At 38.8% G+C, this 15,476-nt stretch overlaps 1 protein-coding gene across 1 annotated transcript; it reads right to left on the bottom strand.

Annotated features, from left to right (window-relative positions):
• F2RL1 (F2R like trypsin receptor 1) lies at positions 1-10,414 on the bottom strand. Its single transcript, XM_058173235.1, has 2 exons — positions 9,804-10,414; positions 1-1,774 (listed from the first exon to the last, which is right to left on the bottom strand). Exons 1-2 carry the CDS (start codon positions 9,874-9,876, stop codon positions 678-680), a joined length of 1,170 nt encoding a protein of 389 aa, XP_058029218.1. The 5' UTR covers positions 9,877-10,414; the 3' UTR covers positions 1-677.
• Positions 10,415-15,476: the final 5,062 nt, after the last annotated feature.

The raw sequence follows: 15,476 nt of genomic DNA, 5'->3' as shown, positions 1-15,476 counted from the left end.
TGGTAAAGTGAAAGCAAATTTCACACATCTCTTATCAGTCCAAACAAAGAAGTATATAAAAGTGTTCCTTTATTTAATTAAAAACATTTAAAATATTGCAGTAAATTTACAATTTACATGCTACGTTATTGGAAACATTGCATATTCACAGCATAGTTAAAAATAAAAGTATTAAGTATATTAGTGCAAAGAACAGTCTCTGGGATATTAATAATACAGTATTCCGGGGCTTTCACAGATCCTGGATTAGGAAAAGACAGGTTTGGCAAACACATACAATTACTCATGTATGTTCTTCTACAGTTCCCCCTGTTCTTGTAAAACAGAAGTTGTCTAAAACCTCAAACTTGTTAATATTAGTTAGGACCATCACTTGTGCCTGGGCGCAGATGCTTGTTTGGTTAACACCAATATGGAAAAACGTATTTGCACACCTGCTAATCGCTTGGAAAAAGAATCCTGTCTTGTGTTGGTCTAAACCCAAATTCACAAATATTATATTGTCCGTATCAGGGGGCCACTTGATTTTTCCCTTTGTAAAGAACACGTTTGTTCATATAATTTTGTATGGAAAGAAGGTCTACCAGCTGTAAACATTTGTTTACTAAATGTTACTGGAGTTCAGTTTCATGTTCTGTCCAGGAAAATCCAGACATTCCAGTGTCATACGCACAAATTTAATAAGTTGACTTAGTTGTGTTTGAACTAGAAGAATAAGAGGGGGATTTTCTTGGATATCTGTTTGAAGAGAGGGAGACTTGCATCCTCTTGGTGGTGCGCACACTTCGACATAGGAGGGCATTTTTAAGATTATCCCTAAAGTCTTTTGAAATGAAGTAGTAGATAAATGGATCGATGCAGCTGTTTAGAGTAGAAAGGCAAAGGGCTGTAATATATGATGCATATACATTACTGAAGCCACTGCTTTTGATCTGGGCATAATGGACCACCAGCAGAATATTGCTAGGCAAGAAACAAATCAAGTACATAGAAAGTACAATAATGATGAGCTTGATGGCTCTTCTCCTTTTCTTCCCAATTGTTGCATCTGTAATGGAAGCATTAAGAGTCTTTATCATGAGAATGTAAGCCCCAGTTGTGAGAATGGCTGGGAATAAGAAGACCCCAATAGCCAGGGAAAGGAAGTAGTTGAACAGGTCGTTGGCCAACACAGACTGCGGTAAGACATCATGGCATGTAGTGATGTTAAGGTTAGAAATATAAACAGTTTGGTTAATAAGATATAGTGGCACTGTGCCAAGCAGCAGAAGGATCCATACTGCAGCTGAAACTTTCATAGCAATTTCTGACTTCTTTCTTGAGTGCAGTATGGGGTTTGCAATTACCCAATACCTCTGCACGCTGAGGCATGTCATAAAAAGAATGGAGCAGTACATGTTTCCATAAAAGAACCCAACAAGTATTTTGCACAAGACTTCGCCATAGATCCAATTGTTGCCATTAATATGGTAAGCAATTTTCAGAGGGAACCAGATTACGAAAAGGAGATCTGCCAGAGCCAAATTAGCCATATAGATCACTGCAGGATGCTTCTTCTTTGTTCTGAAGAAAAAAACCCACAGAGCCAAGGCATTGCTTGGCAAGCCAATGATGAAGACTATAATGTATATCATAGGGAGGAAAATTGTAGTCAGTTTTCCTGTCAGGATTTTGGTTGCAAACTCATCTATGTTGTATGCTTCTTTGTTTGTTGAATTGGTTTTTTGACCAATAAAGCTTCTTCCTCCTTTTGAAAAGACAGTTTGGTTTGTCACTAAAAAAAGAAACAAAGCAAATATGTTAAGCTACTTGGCCATTAACAATCTCCCACATAGCCGATATAATGAAGTAACGAGTTATAAATGCATAATTGGTACCATAATTTGTTTGCTTTGGATAAAAACACTGTTGAATTGAAGAGACTACACAGGCTAACTTGACTCCAGTAGGAAGACTAATTAAGAAAAATACTCCAGGTAGTCTTCAACTTATGACTGTTTAACAACAGTCTGGAATTATGACAGCATCTGAAACATTGTACTTATGACTGGCTACCAAGCACCCTACAGTCATGTAGCTGTCATTTGGATTCTTTTCCAGGAAGACAATGGGAAAGACGGCAGGGAAGGTTGCAAGCTGCTGCCGGCTACTGAAAAGATTCCCTTTCATCTTTGTGGACTGGCTGAAAGAGTTATCCACTGAGGGGAGCTGAACTTCTTCAGAGAGGTGCAAAATAGAACCAAAATCCTGAAGCTCTGTTCCTGCACCCCATCAAAGGAGTTCTCTTCCATGCACAAAGGAGACTTGAAGTCCTTTAGCAGGGTACAGAATGGGAACTGATGAAGATTTCAGCTTTGTTCCTGAACCCGGCCAAAGGAGGTCAGTTCCCAGTGGTGGGCTGCAAATAATTTAATAACCGGTTCTGTACTCTAATGGCTAGCTGGGTGGGCATGGCTGGGTGAGCATGGCCAGGGGGCATGACAGCACTCAGTCTCTTGCAGCAGTCTGTCAGTCAAAACGGGGCACGGAGGTTAATTACAAAATGTGGCCTTGTTTTGTATCATCCAGATCCAGCGAGCAAGGGATGTGAACTTCACAGAAAATACACTTTTGTTTGGTTATGAAGAAATATTCCCAAAGTCAGATGTACACTAAATGTAGATTGACTTTTAGCTACACATCTTCCTAGCAAACAGCACATTTTGAAGCTCTAGATAAAGAGGATTTATTTTAGGATGAGTAACCACAGTTTGCATGTTGGAGGTTCCTAAAGGAATGCTGGGAAACTCTGTATTTTAAAGAACATTTGAGGGAGGGGTGCAGAATAGCCCTTTTCTGCCTGATGCTGTAGAGACTTGGTACCAATCAAAACACTGTTTGTGAAGCAACTGATCAACACTGATAGAGTAAGCCACTAGTGTATGAAAATAAGAGCAAACTTTGCTGCCTTCTAGTACTGATGATGTTATCTAGTTTGGTAATGTTGGAAGAAATATCCATCTGGGTTCAGTTCCAAATGGGGAGAAAGGAAACATGGAGACTGTTTGGAAGGATGGTTTGATCCTGGGAAAAATGAGCACATGAGTGAGAGAGAGGGATAGATTTAAACCCTCTCTTGGGCTATGACCTTGCTTCTTGTTCCTGTGGCAAGAGCAAGTATCCTGATTGGTTGTAGATTCCCATGTGGCAATATGGGGTCATGGGTCATTATTTTGATGCAATGATGGGCTTTGTGCCATGTGGTAAGTTGGATAGAAGGCTAATCCTATCATGTACTGAGGGTAAAGTTCTTTTGTTTTGTAGATGAGCTGGCCCAACCTTTTGTCTTGCAGATAGGTTGACACCAAAATATCTGCTGGGGCGATCAACAAACCAAGAGCATGTTTCTCCTTTTCTCATCCAGGGAGGTATAATATTCTGCCTTTTTATTATTTCCTAGAATATTTCATTCTTTTAGGAGAGGGGTCGGTGCTAACTTTCTACAGTAATGAAACATCTGCAAGAAAACCATCAAGCTCTGAGAGCACCAAGGACCCACAATTCAACCCTGAGCTACAAATATTCTCTTCTATCAATAAACACTTTTTGGTTAGAGGGACTCAGAGCCTGCCTTATATGAGACGGCTCCCAGTGGATTTCATTCTAAATTTTGATATGATTTCTGTAAATAAGAAATATAGAATTATAATGGCTGAGTATTTGATCCTTCATACATCAAAAAAGTACAATGCTAAGGGATAAACAAATAAAAAACAGAGTTGAAAAACGAAAAGGCTCAGGACGAAAACGAAAAGGCTCAGGAAAGAAAAAGAGTGAAAGTGTAAGAAGGAAAGAGGAAAAGAAGGAAAACCAAAGAAGAATGACTTCCAACTTTCTTTGGTACAGATATAAGTACAAAATATATCAAACACTTACTCTAAGATTAACATTTGTCTACATTATTTCTATAACGCCATATCTAATCCTCAAAGCCCAGATCAACTTTTAATCTGTGGGGGCTCCCACACTTTGGAACGAACTTCCCCCGGGCTTGCGCCAAATACCTGACCTTCGGACCTTCCGCCGCGAACTGAAGACACATCTTTTCATTCGCGCGGGGCTGGCTTAAATTTTAAATTTTAAATGACATAAATTTTATCGATTTTAAATTTTTTACTAATTTTAAATGGGGTTTTGGTTTTTATAAATTTTTAAAGTTCTAGGCTAATTATAATAAGTTTTTTAACTTGCATTTTAAATTGTATACTGTAGTGTCTGTATTTTATTGTTGCCTGTACACCGCCCTGAGTCCTTCGGGAGAAGGGCGGTATAAAAATCAAATAAATAAATAAAATAATAAATAAATTTCAGTTTCTCACAAAAAGTCCCGTAATGGTTCATATTGCTTTAATAACTATTTGTTAAGGAAACCACAACTGATTTATTTAATTGCACCAAACTGTAAATAAAACAGGAATGGAACATCCTAAACTTTAACTGGCAACTTTAAGGTGCATGGACTTCAATTCCCAGAATTCCTCAGGCAGCATGAAGTTTGCCCATCTGAAACTTGCCAAGGCTGAAAAACGCTGATCTACAGATAAGGATTTTTCCATTCCTCTTTTACCGGTTCCTACTTACTTATGAGCAATCATAATGCAAAATCTCTATTCCCAATTCACCCCACAATTATCATAATGCATTATTTTCCAGCAGCATTCCGGCAGCCAAAATGCTAGCAAAAACCAGGCTCATTTTGGGCCTCCTAGGCCTCCCAGTACCACCCTAGAAGCAAAAATGGGGCAGGGGGGAGTGCCGCGACACCCCCCTGCACCCCGTTTTGGGCCTGCTAGCCTCCCAGCACCACCCTGAAAGCGAAAACGGGGCCCATGACACCCTCCCATGCCCCATTTTGGCCTGGAAGGCCTCCCTGCACTAACCTGGATGCCAAAACAGGGCGCAGGGGACTCCTGGGAGGGGAGGGGCAGAGCCAGCCAGAGGTGGGATTTGCCTGTTCGCTGAACTGCGCAAATCCGCAATATCTGGTTCTAGAGAACTGATGTGAACTGACAGCAGCCCACCTCTGTCAGTTCCCTTTCATGCACAGAAGGCAATTGAAAGCCTTCAGCAGGCAGCTTTTTCAGCCATTCCCACAGATGAGAGGAACCCAAAATCCAAGCAGAGCGGTAAGGTAAGGCCTGGCACAGGCTGTGGGTGGGTGTCTCTTCACTCAAGGTCTGAAAATCCTGCTGAGATTTTGGAAGGAAGGATTTTCAATTCCTGAGTGGAGCCTCCCAGTTCTTACTCACTTTCGGAGACCTCATGGTCCTTACCTGGGATTCCATCTGTTTAATGACCCCATAAGATTGCTTAACAATTACAACCCTGAATGCCAGGATTGTAGTCACTGAGTAAAGCAGTCATGCATCTTGCTTAACAAGCACTTTGCTCAGCAACCAATATTCCAGGCCCAATTGTAATTGTAAATTGAGTTACTGTATAGTAAAATGTTCTTGTCATGTTTTAAAGTGATTTTCTTAAAGCTGAAAGAGGGGAGATAAAGTCCTCTTCGGGTACAGTGATGAAGCTAATTGATGTCATAAAAGTCACAACTTTGGACAGATTTTGAGGGGCAAAATAGGTGCTGCAAAACTCTAAAAAAGGAAAAAGATCAGCCCAGAATAGGAAGGCTTAGGAAGTTTAAGGAATGAAATAAAGGCCTTAAATGTATACTGTAACATGCCTATTTTTCCCTTTACTCCAGGAACACTTCAGCATTCTGGATGGAGCCAAAAAAAGCAGGGACAAAAAGGAATGATCAGCTCCGCAACTTTTCTTGCTTTTTAATGTTGATGTCTAATTCCAATTTTATAGATTAAATCATATCTAGTCTGGCCCAAATAGCAAATTTGGAAAGGCAATTTCCTTTTTTAAGAAATAAAATTTGTTGCCATTGTAGAGGATTTAATGCAAGCAAGGAAGTTTTTTATTGGCTTTAATAAAAACATCTGAGGGACTTCCGGTATGGCTCCGCTTCGTTGAGAAGCAGCTTTGATTAGGCTGCTAACTCCCTAGTCTGTAGAGCTGTCAGGACATCGTAAATCTGGTCCAATAGCTTGGAAATCTCTTCCCTCGGGCAAAGAGGGAGAGATGAGCATTCAGGCTGAAGTTGAGACACCCAAATATAGCCACAGAAAACGCTTCTGAGGCTTGCGGGGAGCTCTCCTTCCATAGCCTGAAAAGCTCCAGATTGGGGGAGGCATCTACCTTTTATGGCAGATGAAACGTAGCATCCAATTTCCATGGCAGGAATTGATTTATGATGGATTGTATCGTGGACAGAGCAGAAACTGGAGTTCTAGCACTTGTTTGTAAGAAGACTGCAAGCCCCTGAGGATATATTTGTTGAGAAGATAGGAGAGAAGAAAGCAAATGGCGGTTTTGTGGAATGTGTGTACTGGAAACGAAAGTTAAAAGAAATGCTTACTAACAGCTAGTGTCGAATTAGAAGATATATAGGAAGATACTGACTAAATGGAAGAAACGAGAATTTTATGATTTATATTTTTTCTTCTTCTTTGGGATTATAGTGATTTAGAAGAAAAGTTTTTTTAATTTTTCTTTTTTAATTTTTTTTTTTTGGTCCGTTATTAAGTTATATTTTTAAAAAATGGTTTTTAAGCAAATAGTGCCAAAAGTCATTAAAAATTTTGAAATTTCTTCAGTTCAGATTCAAAAATTAAAAGAAGAAATCAAAAAGGAATTAAGAAATTCTTTACAGGAGTTTTTGGAGAGTCATTTTTTAAAAATAGATCAAAAATTTGATGAAATAGAGAAAGAGATGTTGGATTTTAAGGAAGTGGTGGAAGAGCAGAAGAGGGAAATGAAAATGGTAAAGGATGCAATTGCGCAAATATTAAGCTCTTGTATTCAGATGGAAGATGATCTTGCAGAAATTAATAAAGCTAATTTAGAGTTGCAAAGGAAAATAGAGGAAATTCAAAAGAATCAAAACAATTGGAACTTAGATAATAAGATGGAAGATATACAGGCAAAGGTAGATAGGGCAGATGAAGAAAGAGTAATAATGTTGGAAAATGGAAATAAAAATTATTTATAAAATAAAATAAAATAAAAACATCTGAGGGACGACAAGATAGGGTAGATGTTGCATATCAATGAGAAAAGATCTTGTCTACGATTGACTCAACATCCTTGCTTTCTATAAAGGGAAAAAGATGCAATTCCTGCAATTTAAATTGCAGAGTCTCACCTCAGACGGGACACAGTTTGAATTTATTAACTATTATGGACAGAGCTACACATTATTAGAACAAGTGCATACACCAAATTCCCACTTTGCCCTGCTAGTGTGAGTTGGCCAGGTAGCCAAATATATATAAAGCCCTCCCCCCATCTTTTTAATTTTTAATTTTTTCAAATAAATTCCTCAAGGAACTCACATTGATGGATGGATGGAGATATATATACTTACAACCCTGTTAGGTTTATTTTTATCTTAAGGGTCTAGAAAGAAAATAAAGGGAAATAATATTTTTCTTTTTTTAGAAATGCCCCATCCCACTTCTCTATCAATTGGTTTATTTATTTAACGTAAGGCATATCATACATGGACTTGCAATATATATTATAAATTTCACTTAGATTAATAAAACACAATACATCTGTCAACTGGTATTGTAGCATCAACATGACATTGACAATCATGTATTGATTCACAACATGTAACTTGTGCAAGAGATTGAGAAACAGGCACAATATTCTTGTCTGTCAGTTCCGAAGCACTCAATATCACAGCTCATTTTACTCTAGCATACTTGGGACTAACATATTTGACTGTACATTTTATATTATATTCATTTTGTGGGAGACTGTTATTATTAATTGGATCAGAAGTTCACCCATTAATTTATGCAAACTCAGTTCAGTGTTCACTGGAAAAGGTCATGCTTTTGTTCAGTACCCCCCTTGAAAGTATCTTGGGTGGGAACAGCTTCCCTTATGTAAAAAGTATGTACTTTTGTCATAAGCAGAGAGGGAATCCTTATTAGGCAAAGATGCCTCTTCTTGTAAGTAAAGGGCATTTTAGGTTCTTCTCATGTTGAGCAATTTAAGCTCACCACATACATTCCATGTTATTTGGCTCTGCAGAATAATACCTCAACATCCCAAGCTCTTCATCCTTTCCCAGCATTTAATATTAATGAAAGCTAATGAAGGTAAACTAATGAAGGTAATACTAAGTATTAAACTGTAAACACTGCATTAATTATTATTACATATGAATTTGCTGTGATTCTCTAGCAACTCCCCCATATCATGGAGGTCAGTTTAACCGCAGATACATTCTCCTTCCATTCCCAATTCATCAAACTGCAAAATTATATCATAAGCCAAGATAGGAAGGACTTCTTGCTTTAGGATCATATACCACTTGTTCATGGTGATGCAGTCATTCATATTATTGGATTGTACATACAGTAAATTAATCTATCACTTTTCTTAGAATCTAACACCCTCTTTATAATCCAGATTAAAATTTCTAAGCAATTAAAATGAAGGTAAAGTGAAGTGTAGTTATAGTTGCTTAAGCATACACACACATGCTCATTCAAGGAAGAATACTGAGATGCTCCTTTATGAAAGGCTAATTTTTATATTTCCAAACCTAATGCTCTCATTCTAAAACAGATTTAAAAGAATGAGCTCTTATGCTATTCTGAAGATTTATTCACATCAACCAATTACTGGAAAACAGGTACTTCTGCCCTTAGCTAGAACAAAGTTCAACCTTAGCTTGTAAGAAAAAAAAATAGTGGGTTTTTGAAATAATAAACTCTTTAGATCTTTTCACTAACAATCAAAGTACAAGAGGTATTAATTAATTTGCTACAAGTCAGCTTTTCAAGCGATAAGCTGAGACTTCTCAAGCAGTCAAGGCAGAAAAAGTTTCCTGAACTTCTGGACTTCATCTTTGTAACTAGAGATCTTAGCTTCAAAGGAGTTTTTAAAAAAACAAACATTTGCTTCTTTTCTAAAGAACCTGTTTCTGTTAGGAACTAGGCTGTGTCATCAGGTTAAGCTTCAATTTATCAAGCATAAAAACAAAAAAAGCTTCAGTGAATAGATAACATCACTACAGCAACTCAATGCACACATTCACTGGGGAGTTAAATCCCAATGAAGGTTACTCCTGTTTTGATGACACAAGAACCTTTTCTATCACCTCCTAGACTGTCAAGCTAAATTCTCAATGTGGTGCTCAGAGGACAGCCGCACGCCCGAAGAATCTCCCTCTGTGCCGGCCAGGTTTCCTGTCCTATCTGGCATTTCCCCCCCTACCTTTTTTTTTTTTTTTGAAAAAAAGGAAACGGGGAACGAAGCTGCGGACAACCACCAGATCCAATCTCTTTATTTTCCCAAGAAAGGCCCCTAAGCCTTTCTCACAAAAGAAAAACCACGGGCAATCTTCGCTAAGCTGCCCTCCTGAGGCTCCCCAAAGGATCGCCAAAAGTAGGAAGAAAGTTCGCCGTGGGGCAGGAGGGAAAAGAGCAGGTAGCTATTCTGATAAAACAGGGTTTTTTTTCCCCTCCCTGGTCCTATCCCCGCGGCAGCCATTTTGTTGAGAGGGCAAGCCCCCCCCAACCCCATGTCCAGTAGCACTTGGAGTGGGGGGGACACGCACAGCATCTCCCCGGAACAGCCCGTCTCCCCACCGGTTCCGAAAGGCGGGAACCCCGGCTCCGATGGAAAAGAAGACGGGAGACGGCGAAAACTTCCCGAGCGCACCTCTCGCTTCTCACCTGTAACAGAGGCGACGGCCAAAGTTCCTCCAAAGACCAGGACCCCCAGCCAAGGCTGGCAGAGGCGCCCCATATCCGCGGCAAGGGTCCCACTGGATCGCGGCGGCGGCGGCGGCGACACAGGAGAACTTCCACCTCCTCCCGTGTCAGCGCCTGGGAGTTTCACTGGAGTTTCACCGCAACCTGAAAAGCAAAAAAAAAAAGGCGAGGGCGGCAGAGGCGGAGCCTCGCCCCTTCGCGCCGGCCAGGTGCCCTTTGAGCCTGCGAGAGGCGGGAAAGGCAGGAGTTTCGCCCGGCGGCGGGCTGGCAAGCTTCTCCTTCGTCGAGAGCGCCGCGTGGGAGAGCTCAGAAGGGAGAGTCGGCAACACCAAGAGTGGCGGGCGCCAGGTTGGCAGGCTACACCTGTGTCTCTAACCTGCCTGTCACCTCTTCCCTTTCAGCAGGGGGCTAGCCCTGAATTTAAAAAGGAAAGGCTCTGTGCATTTTTTAATGGAATGCATTTATTAAGACTAAACACCCAAGCGACCCGAAACAACAATGAAGAGAATGCGTGTCTATCATCACGGGGGCACGCCGGTCTGATCAACGCTAATCGGGGCCACGCCGCTTTCCTTCGCCGCCTCCGCCTGGAGATTTCGCGGAAAGGGTGGAGCCGCGATGGCGCCCAAAGAGAAGGGTTTACCCGGAATGGGGTCTACTGCAGGGGTCTCCAACCTTGGCATCTTTAAGCCTGGAGGACTTCAACTCCCAGAATTCCCCAAGTCAGCTTTTCTGGCTGGGGAATTCTGGGAGTTAATCTCAACAAAGATATAGGTTAGAGACCTAATCTACAAACTATAAGAAACTTTCATTTTTTCCCCGTCGGCTGTCTTCAAATGCATTTCAGCCTATTGCGCGATTTTTACCCCGATAACATTTACGGTACGGTTGGTCTGTTTTGTTAATACCAACAACTTTTAAGATGTGTGGATTTTAAATCCGGAAGTTTCCCAACCAATATGTTGACCGGGATATTCTGGGAATTATAGTCTATATGTCTTAAACTGCCAAGTTAACTTGTTAACTATATAGACATATAGTCCATATGTCTTAAGTTGCCAAGTTAAAACATGGTGCTGTAGATCAATTTTTATTGTTCTGTACTGAACCTCCCTGCTGTCTTCCTTCTCTCTCTATATATTTTTCTCTTTAATATTTAATATTAAAATGCCCTCAAGAGCAAAATGAAGCAAGAACATTCTAATCTGCATTAAAAAAAAAACCTAAATCGTAAACACAAAGTAATGATAGCCTGTCCGCTGCATTGATAAAAAACAAGTTCATGAACAGAAAGCATTTATCTCAGGGGTGGTTACCAAAATTACTCTTTGGTAATTTTAAGACCTGTGGACTTCAAATCCCAGACTTCTCCAACCAGCTAGCTGGGAATTCTGGGAGTTTTCACAGGTCTTAAAATTGCCAAGTTTGGGCACCACTGATTTATCTGTAATCAAAAACTGATGATAATCTGGAGAAGGGCTATCTGCAACATTGAAGAGTGATCTTTTTTTACTGTCCTCCATGCTAGATAAATCTATAACTGTTCAGAAAGCGATAAATTGCAAATTTGGGGATGTGTAAAAACTGAAAATACATTTGCATTTTTAAACTGTACTTATCTTTATAGGGCCATATGAACCTTCCTATAGATACCAACCAAAATGGGGCAATCATAGAGAAGTCACAGAATAGAAATAAATATCCCTCACCAATTTTACACCTTCATCTCTAGACGTTTTTATTAATTAACAATATTGATATCTATGTGGTTTTATTGTTGATCATTGGCATCTCTTCTTAATCATCAACATGGCAAAATATCATCATAAGAAAACAAATTTCAGCCCTTGATTCTTGTGCTGCTCATTACAATTAAGTAAGCGTAAAAAAATATTTGCAGATCCCTCGCATCCTGGACATAAACTGTTTCAACTCCTACCCTCAAAACGACGCTATAGAGCACTGCACACCAGAACAACTAGACACAAGAACAGTTTTTTCCCGAAGGCCATCACTCTGCTAAACAAATAATTCCCTCAACACTGTCAGACTATTTACTGAATCTGCACTACTATTAATCGTTTCATAGTTCCCATCACCAATCTCTTTCCACTTATGACTGTATGACTATAACTTGTTGCTGGCAATCCTTATGATTTATATTGATATATTGATCATCAATTGTGTTGTAAATGTTGTACCTTGATGAACGTATCTTTTCTTTTATGTACACTGAGAGCATATGCACCAAGACAAATTCCTTGTGTGTCCAATCACACTTGGCCAATAAAATTCTATTCTATTCTATTCTATTCAAAAAGTAATTTGCATCTCAGTGCTCAAGACTGAGCACTGCCTTATACACTGTAAGCCGCCCTGAATCTTCGGAGAAGGGCGGGATATAAATGTAAATAAATAAATAAAAGACACATTTTCTCCTTTGCCACATGTGATAGTTGAAAATCAGTGATAAAATTCCATTTTGAATTGAAAAAAATGAACAATACTAGTGGAAGTCTGGAAATAAGTGTAACATTTTTAAAGGAACTGCCTAAACAAGAAATGAAAATGGGAACACCTGTGTGTTTAAATCTTTCCTACCCCAAAATGTATTATCTCAATCAATGTATTATCTTGATCATAAACAACAGACAAGAAGTGGTTAAAATTGGCAATGCTCTATCAAATCCTGTTCTTGTCAAGAGTGGCGTTCCTCAAGGTAGCGTTCTTGGACCAACACTCTTCATACTATACATAAATTATCTTTGTGACCATATCTCAAGTAATTGTGTTTGCTGACGATGTCAAACTATTTAACATCACCGACAATACATCTACCATTCAAAAAAACCTTGATCATCTAACCGCTCAGTCTAAAACTTGGCAACTCCAAATCAACCAGCAAATGCTCAGTCTTACATACTGGAAAAAAGAACCCAAACACTAAGTACATGCTTGATGGACATTACCTTACAGATGACCCCCACCCTGTCAAAGACCTTGGAGTTTTCATATCAAATGACCTAAGCGCCAAAGCCCTCTGCAACTACATAGCAAAAAAGGCTCTAAGAGTTGTAAACCTAATCTTGTGTAGCTTCTTTTCCAAAAACACTACACTACTAACCAGAGCATATAAAACATTTGCTAGGCCAATTCTTGAATACAGCTTGCCTGTCTGGAACCCACACCACATTTCTGACATCAATACAATTGAACGTGTCCAGAAATATTTTACAAGAAGAGTTCTCCACTCCTCTGAAAACAACAAAATACCTTATCCCACCAGACTTGAAATCCTAGGCTTAGAAAACTTAGAACTCCGTCGCCTTTGACAAGACCTAAGTTTAACTCATAGAATCATCTATTGTAATGTCCTTCCTGTTAAAGACTACTTCAGCTTTAATTGCAATAATACAAGAGCAACCAATAGATTTAAACTTAATGTTAACCGCTTTAATCTAGATTGCAGAAAATATGACTTCTGTAACAGAATCATCAGTGCTTGGAATACTTTACCTGACTCTGTGGTCTCTTCCCATAATCCCAAAAGCTTTAACCAAAAACTTTATACTATTGACCTCACCCCATTCCTAAGAGGACTATAAGGGGCGTGCATAAGAGCACAAACGTGTCTACTGTTCCTGTCCTATTGTTTACTTGTTTTTTTCTTCTTATATATATATGCTTATACTTCCTTATATTACCTCATATATATGTTTATATACTATATAATCTTTTTATGTGATGCTTATATATACTGTTGTGACAAAATAAATAAATAAATAAATAAAATAAATGCTACCCCCCAACCCAAGTAATATTGACCCATTCATCTTCTGATTGGGATGTAATCACACAGGTATCCTTCTAAGCTGGTCTACTTTCTTTCCATTATCTTCACTTATCTCTTCACTTCCTTTGTTAAACAAAGGTGTTGGGAGAAAGAACCTAGTTACTTTAACCAAAGACTTCCCTTTATCTTTGGTAAAATAAAATATTTCTGAACACACCAACCTGATGTACCTTTGATAGAAAGCAACAGCAGTTTAACTACTTAAGTATGTTGGAAATAGGGGTGAAATCTACTTACCTTCCTTACCGGTTCAGAAGTGCACATGCGCGCTTGGACCCTCTGAGCATGCGCAAACCCTTCTGTGCATGCGCAGAGGGTAAAAAACAGGTTTCCTCCTGGTTAAAACCAGGAAGTAACGATGTCCAAGTGGGTGGGCGGAGCTCTGCGCTGCCGCCGCTTCTAGTTCTCTGAACAAGCTGCCACTGCCACTTCTCCCGAACCAATGCGAACCGGTAGCATTTCACCCCTGGTTGGAAGGCAAAGAGATACACAGACACACAAGCATGTGAATTCCTTTGGAGGGGACAAGTAGTAGTCACTTTACAATAGCTAAGATTGCTGCTGATCAAATTTTATTGTAGAGAATATGTATTTGGGACACTATGATCAAGAAGACTTTGGCATTACAGTAGTAAAAACAAGAGGGTTATCAGAGCATGAGTCAAGTTATACATTTCTAAACAGGAATTACCAGATTAAAAGGAATTTAGAGAGGTCACTTGGAGGTAAACAACAATAATGGATCTATATGTTTTAACTTTGGACTTTATTCTTTCGGTATCCTTCAGAGCAGAATTAATTCCATTTTTCTGAACCCACACAGTACCACACAGTAGTAGTTACTATTATCTGGATTAAATTTTTATTTGTTGGTTTGTAATACAATTTTTTTACTGTAAACAAGTAGTAGTTTAACAAGTCTATGCTGAACACAACTCTAAAGCTCTACATTGCCTTGCTCAATAGTTTCATGGAGACATTTTATATGGGGGGGGGGATAAAATGTGTCCAATCACACTTGGCCAATAAAGAATTCTATTCTATTCTATTCTATTCTATTCTATTCTATTCTATTCTAAAAACATGGAACTTGAGAATGGTACAATATCCAGAAGAAGAATATTATCCAGCAACATTTTCTGGAAGTGCCCATGAAATTACATGGTCCAAATCCTGACAATTTCATTAGAATGTAGGGGTATAGCAGTATAAAGCTTTATTTGTAAAATATTTCCCTTCTTTCCCCTTCATTTTGCAAAAAAGTTAAAATGGCTAGGACAGCTATTCTCAAGTGCATATAATTCTCCAGAAGATGGTGGAACAAACAACTGAAGAAATATAAACTGTTAACATTTTAAATGACCTCATTTCATAGTGACTTTATTTAAATTGACATGATTATTTTACTGATTGTCTAGTTTAATATCGGTACTTGTTTCTTTTCAGGTTAACTGTATTGGATTTTTTAAAATGTATCTGCTCTCAAATCTGTTTTGGATAAAAGCTAACAAGTTTGAAAATTGCTATTTTGACCCCAAACCATATGTTCCTTTTCTTCCATCAAATGTAGAGTATTGTTTCTAATTGCTGATTCATTTAGTAAGAAGAAAAAGTCCAAAAATAAGACAGTTAATGCATATCTTAAAAATTAGCATGTGGCAAAGATCCAGAGCAAACAATGCAAATAACAGCTATTAGTAATATTTAAATTGTAAAGAAAACTGAATTTAAGAACTTATTCCTTCATTTTTGGATCCAGTTGATCTATCTAGGAAACAAGA

Source organism: Ahaetulla prasina, chromosome 2, assembly GCF_028640845.1.
Source record: "Ahaetulla prasina isolate Xishuangbanna chromosome 2, ASM2864084v1, whole genome shotgun sequence".
In the NCBI taxonomy this organism is placed as follows: domain Eukaryota; kingdom Metazoa; phylum Chordata; class Lepidosauria; order Squamata; family Colubridae; genus Ahaetulla; species Ahaetulla prasina.
Note: the sequence above shows the minus strand (reverse complement) of the source record. Positions and strands in the feature narration are given on the sequence as shown.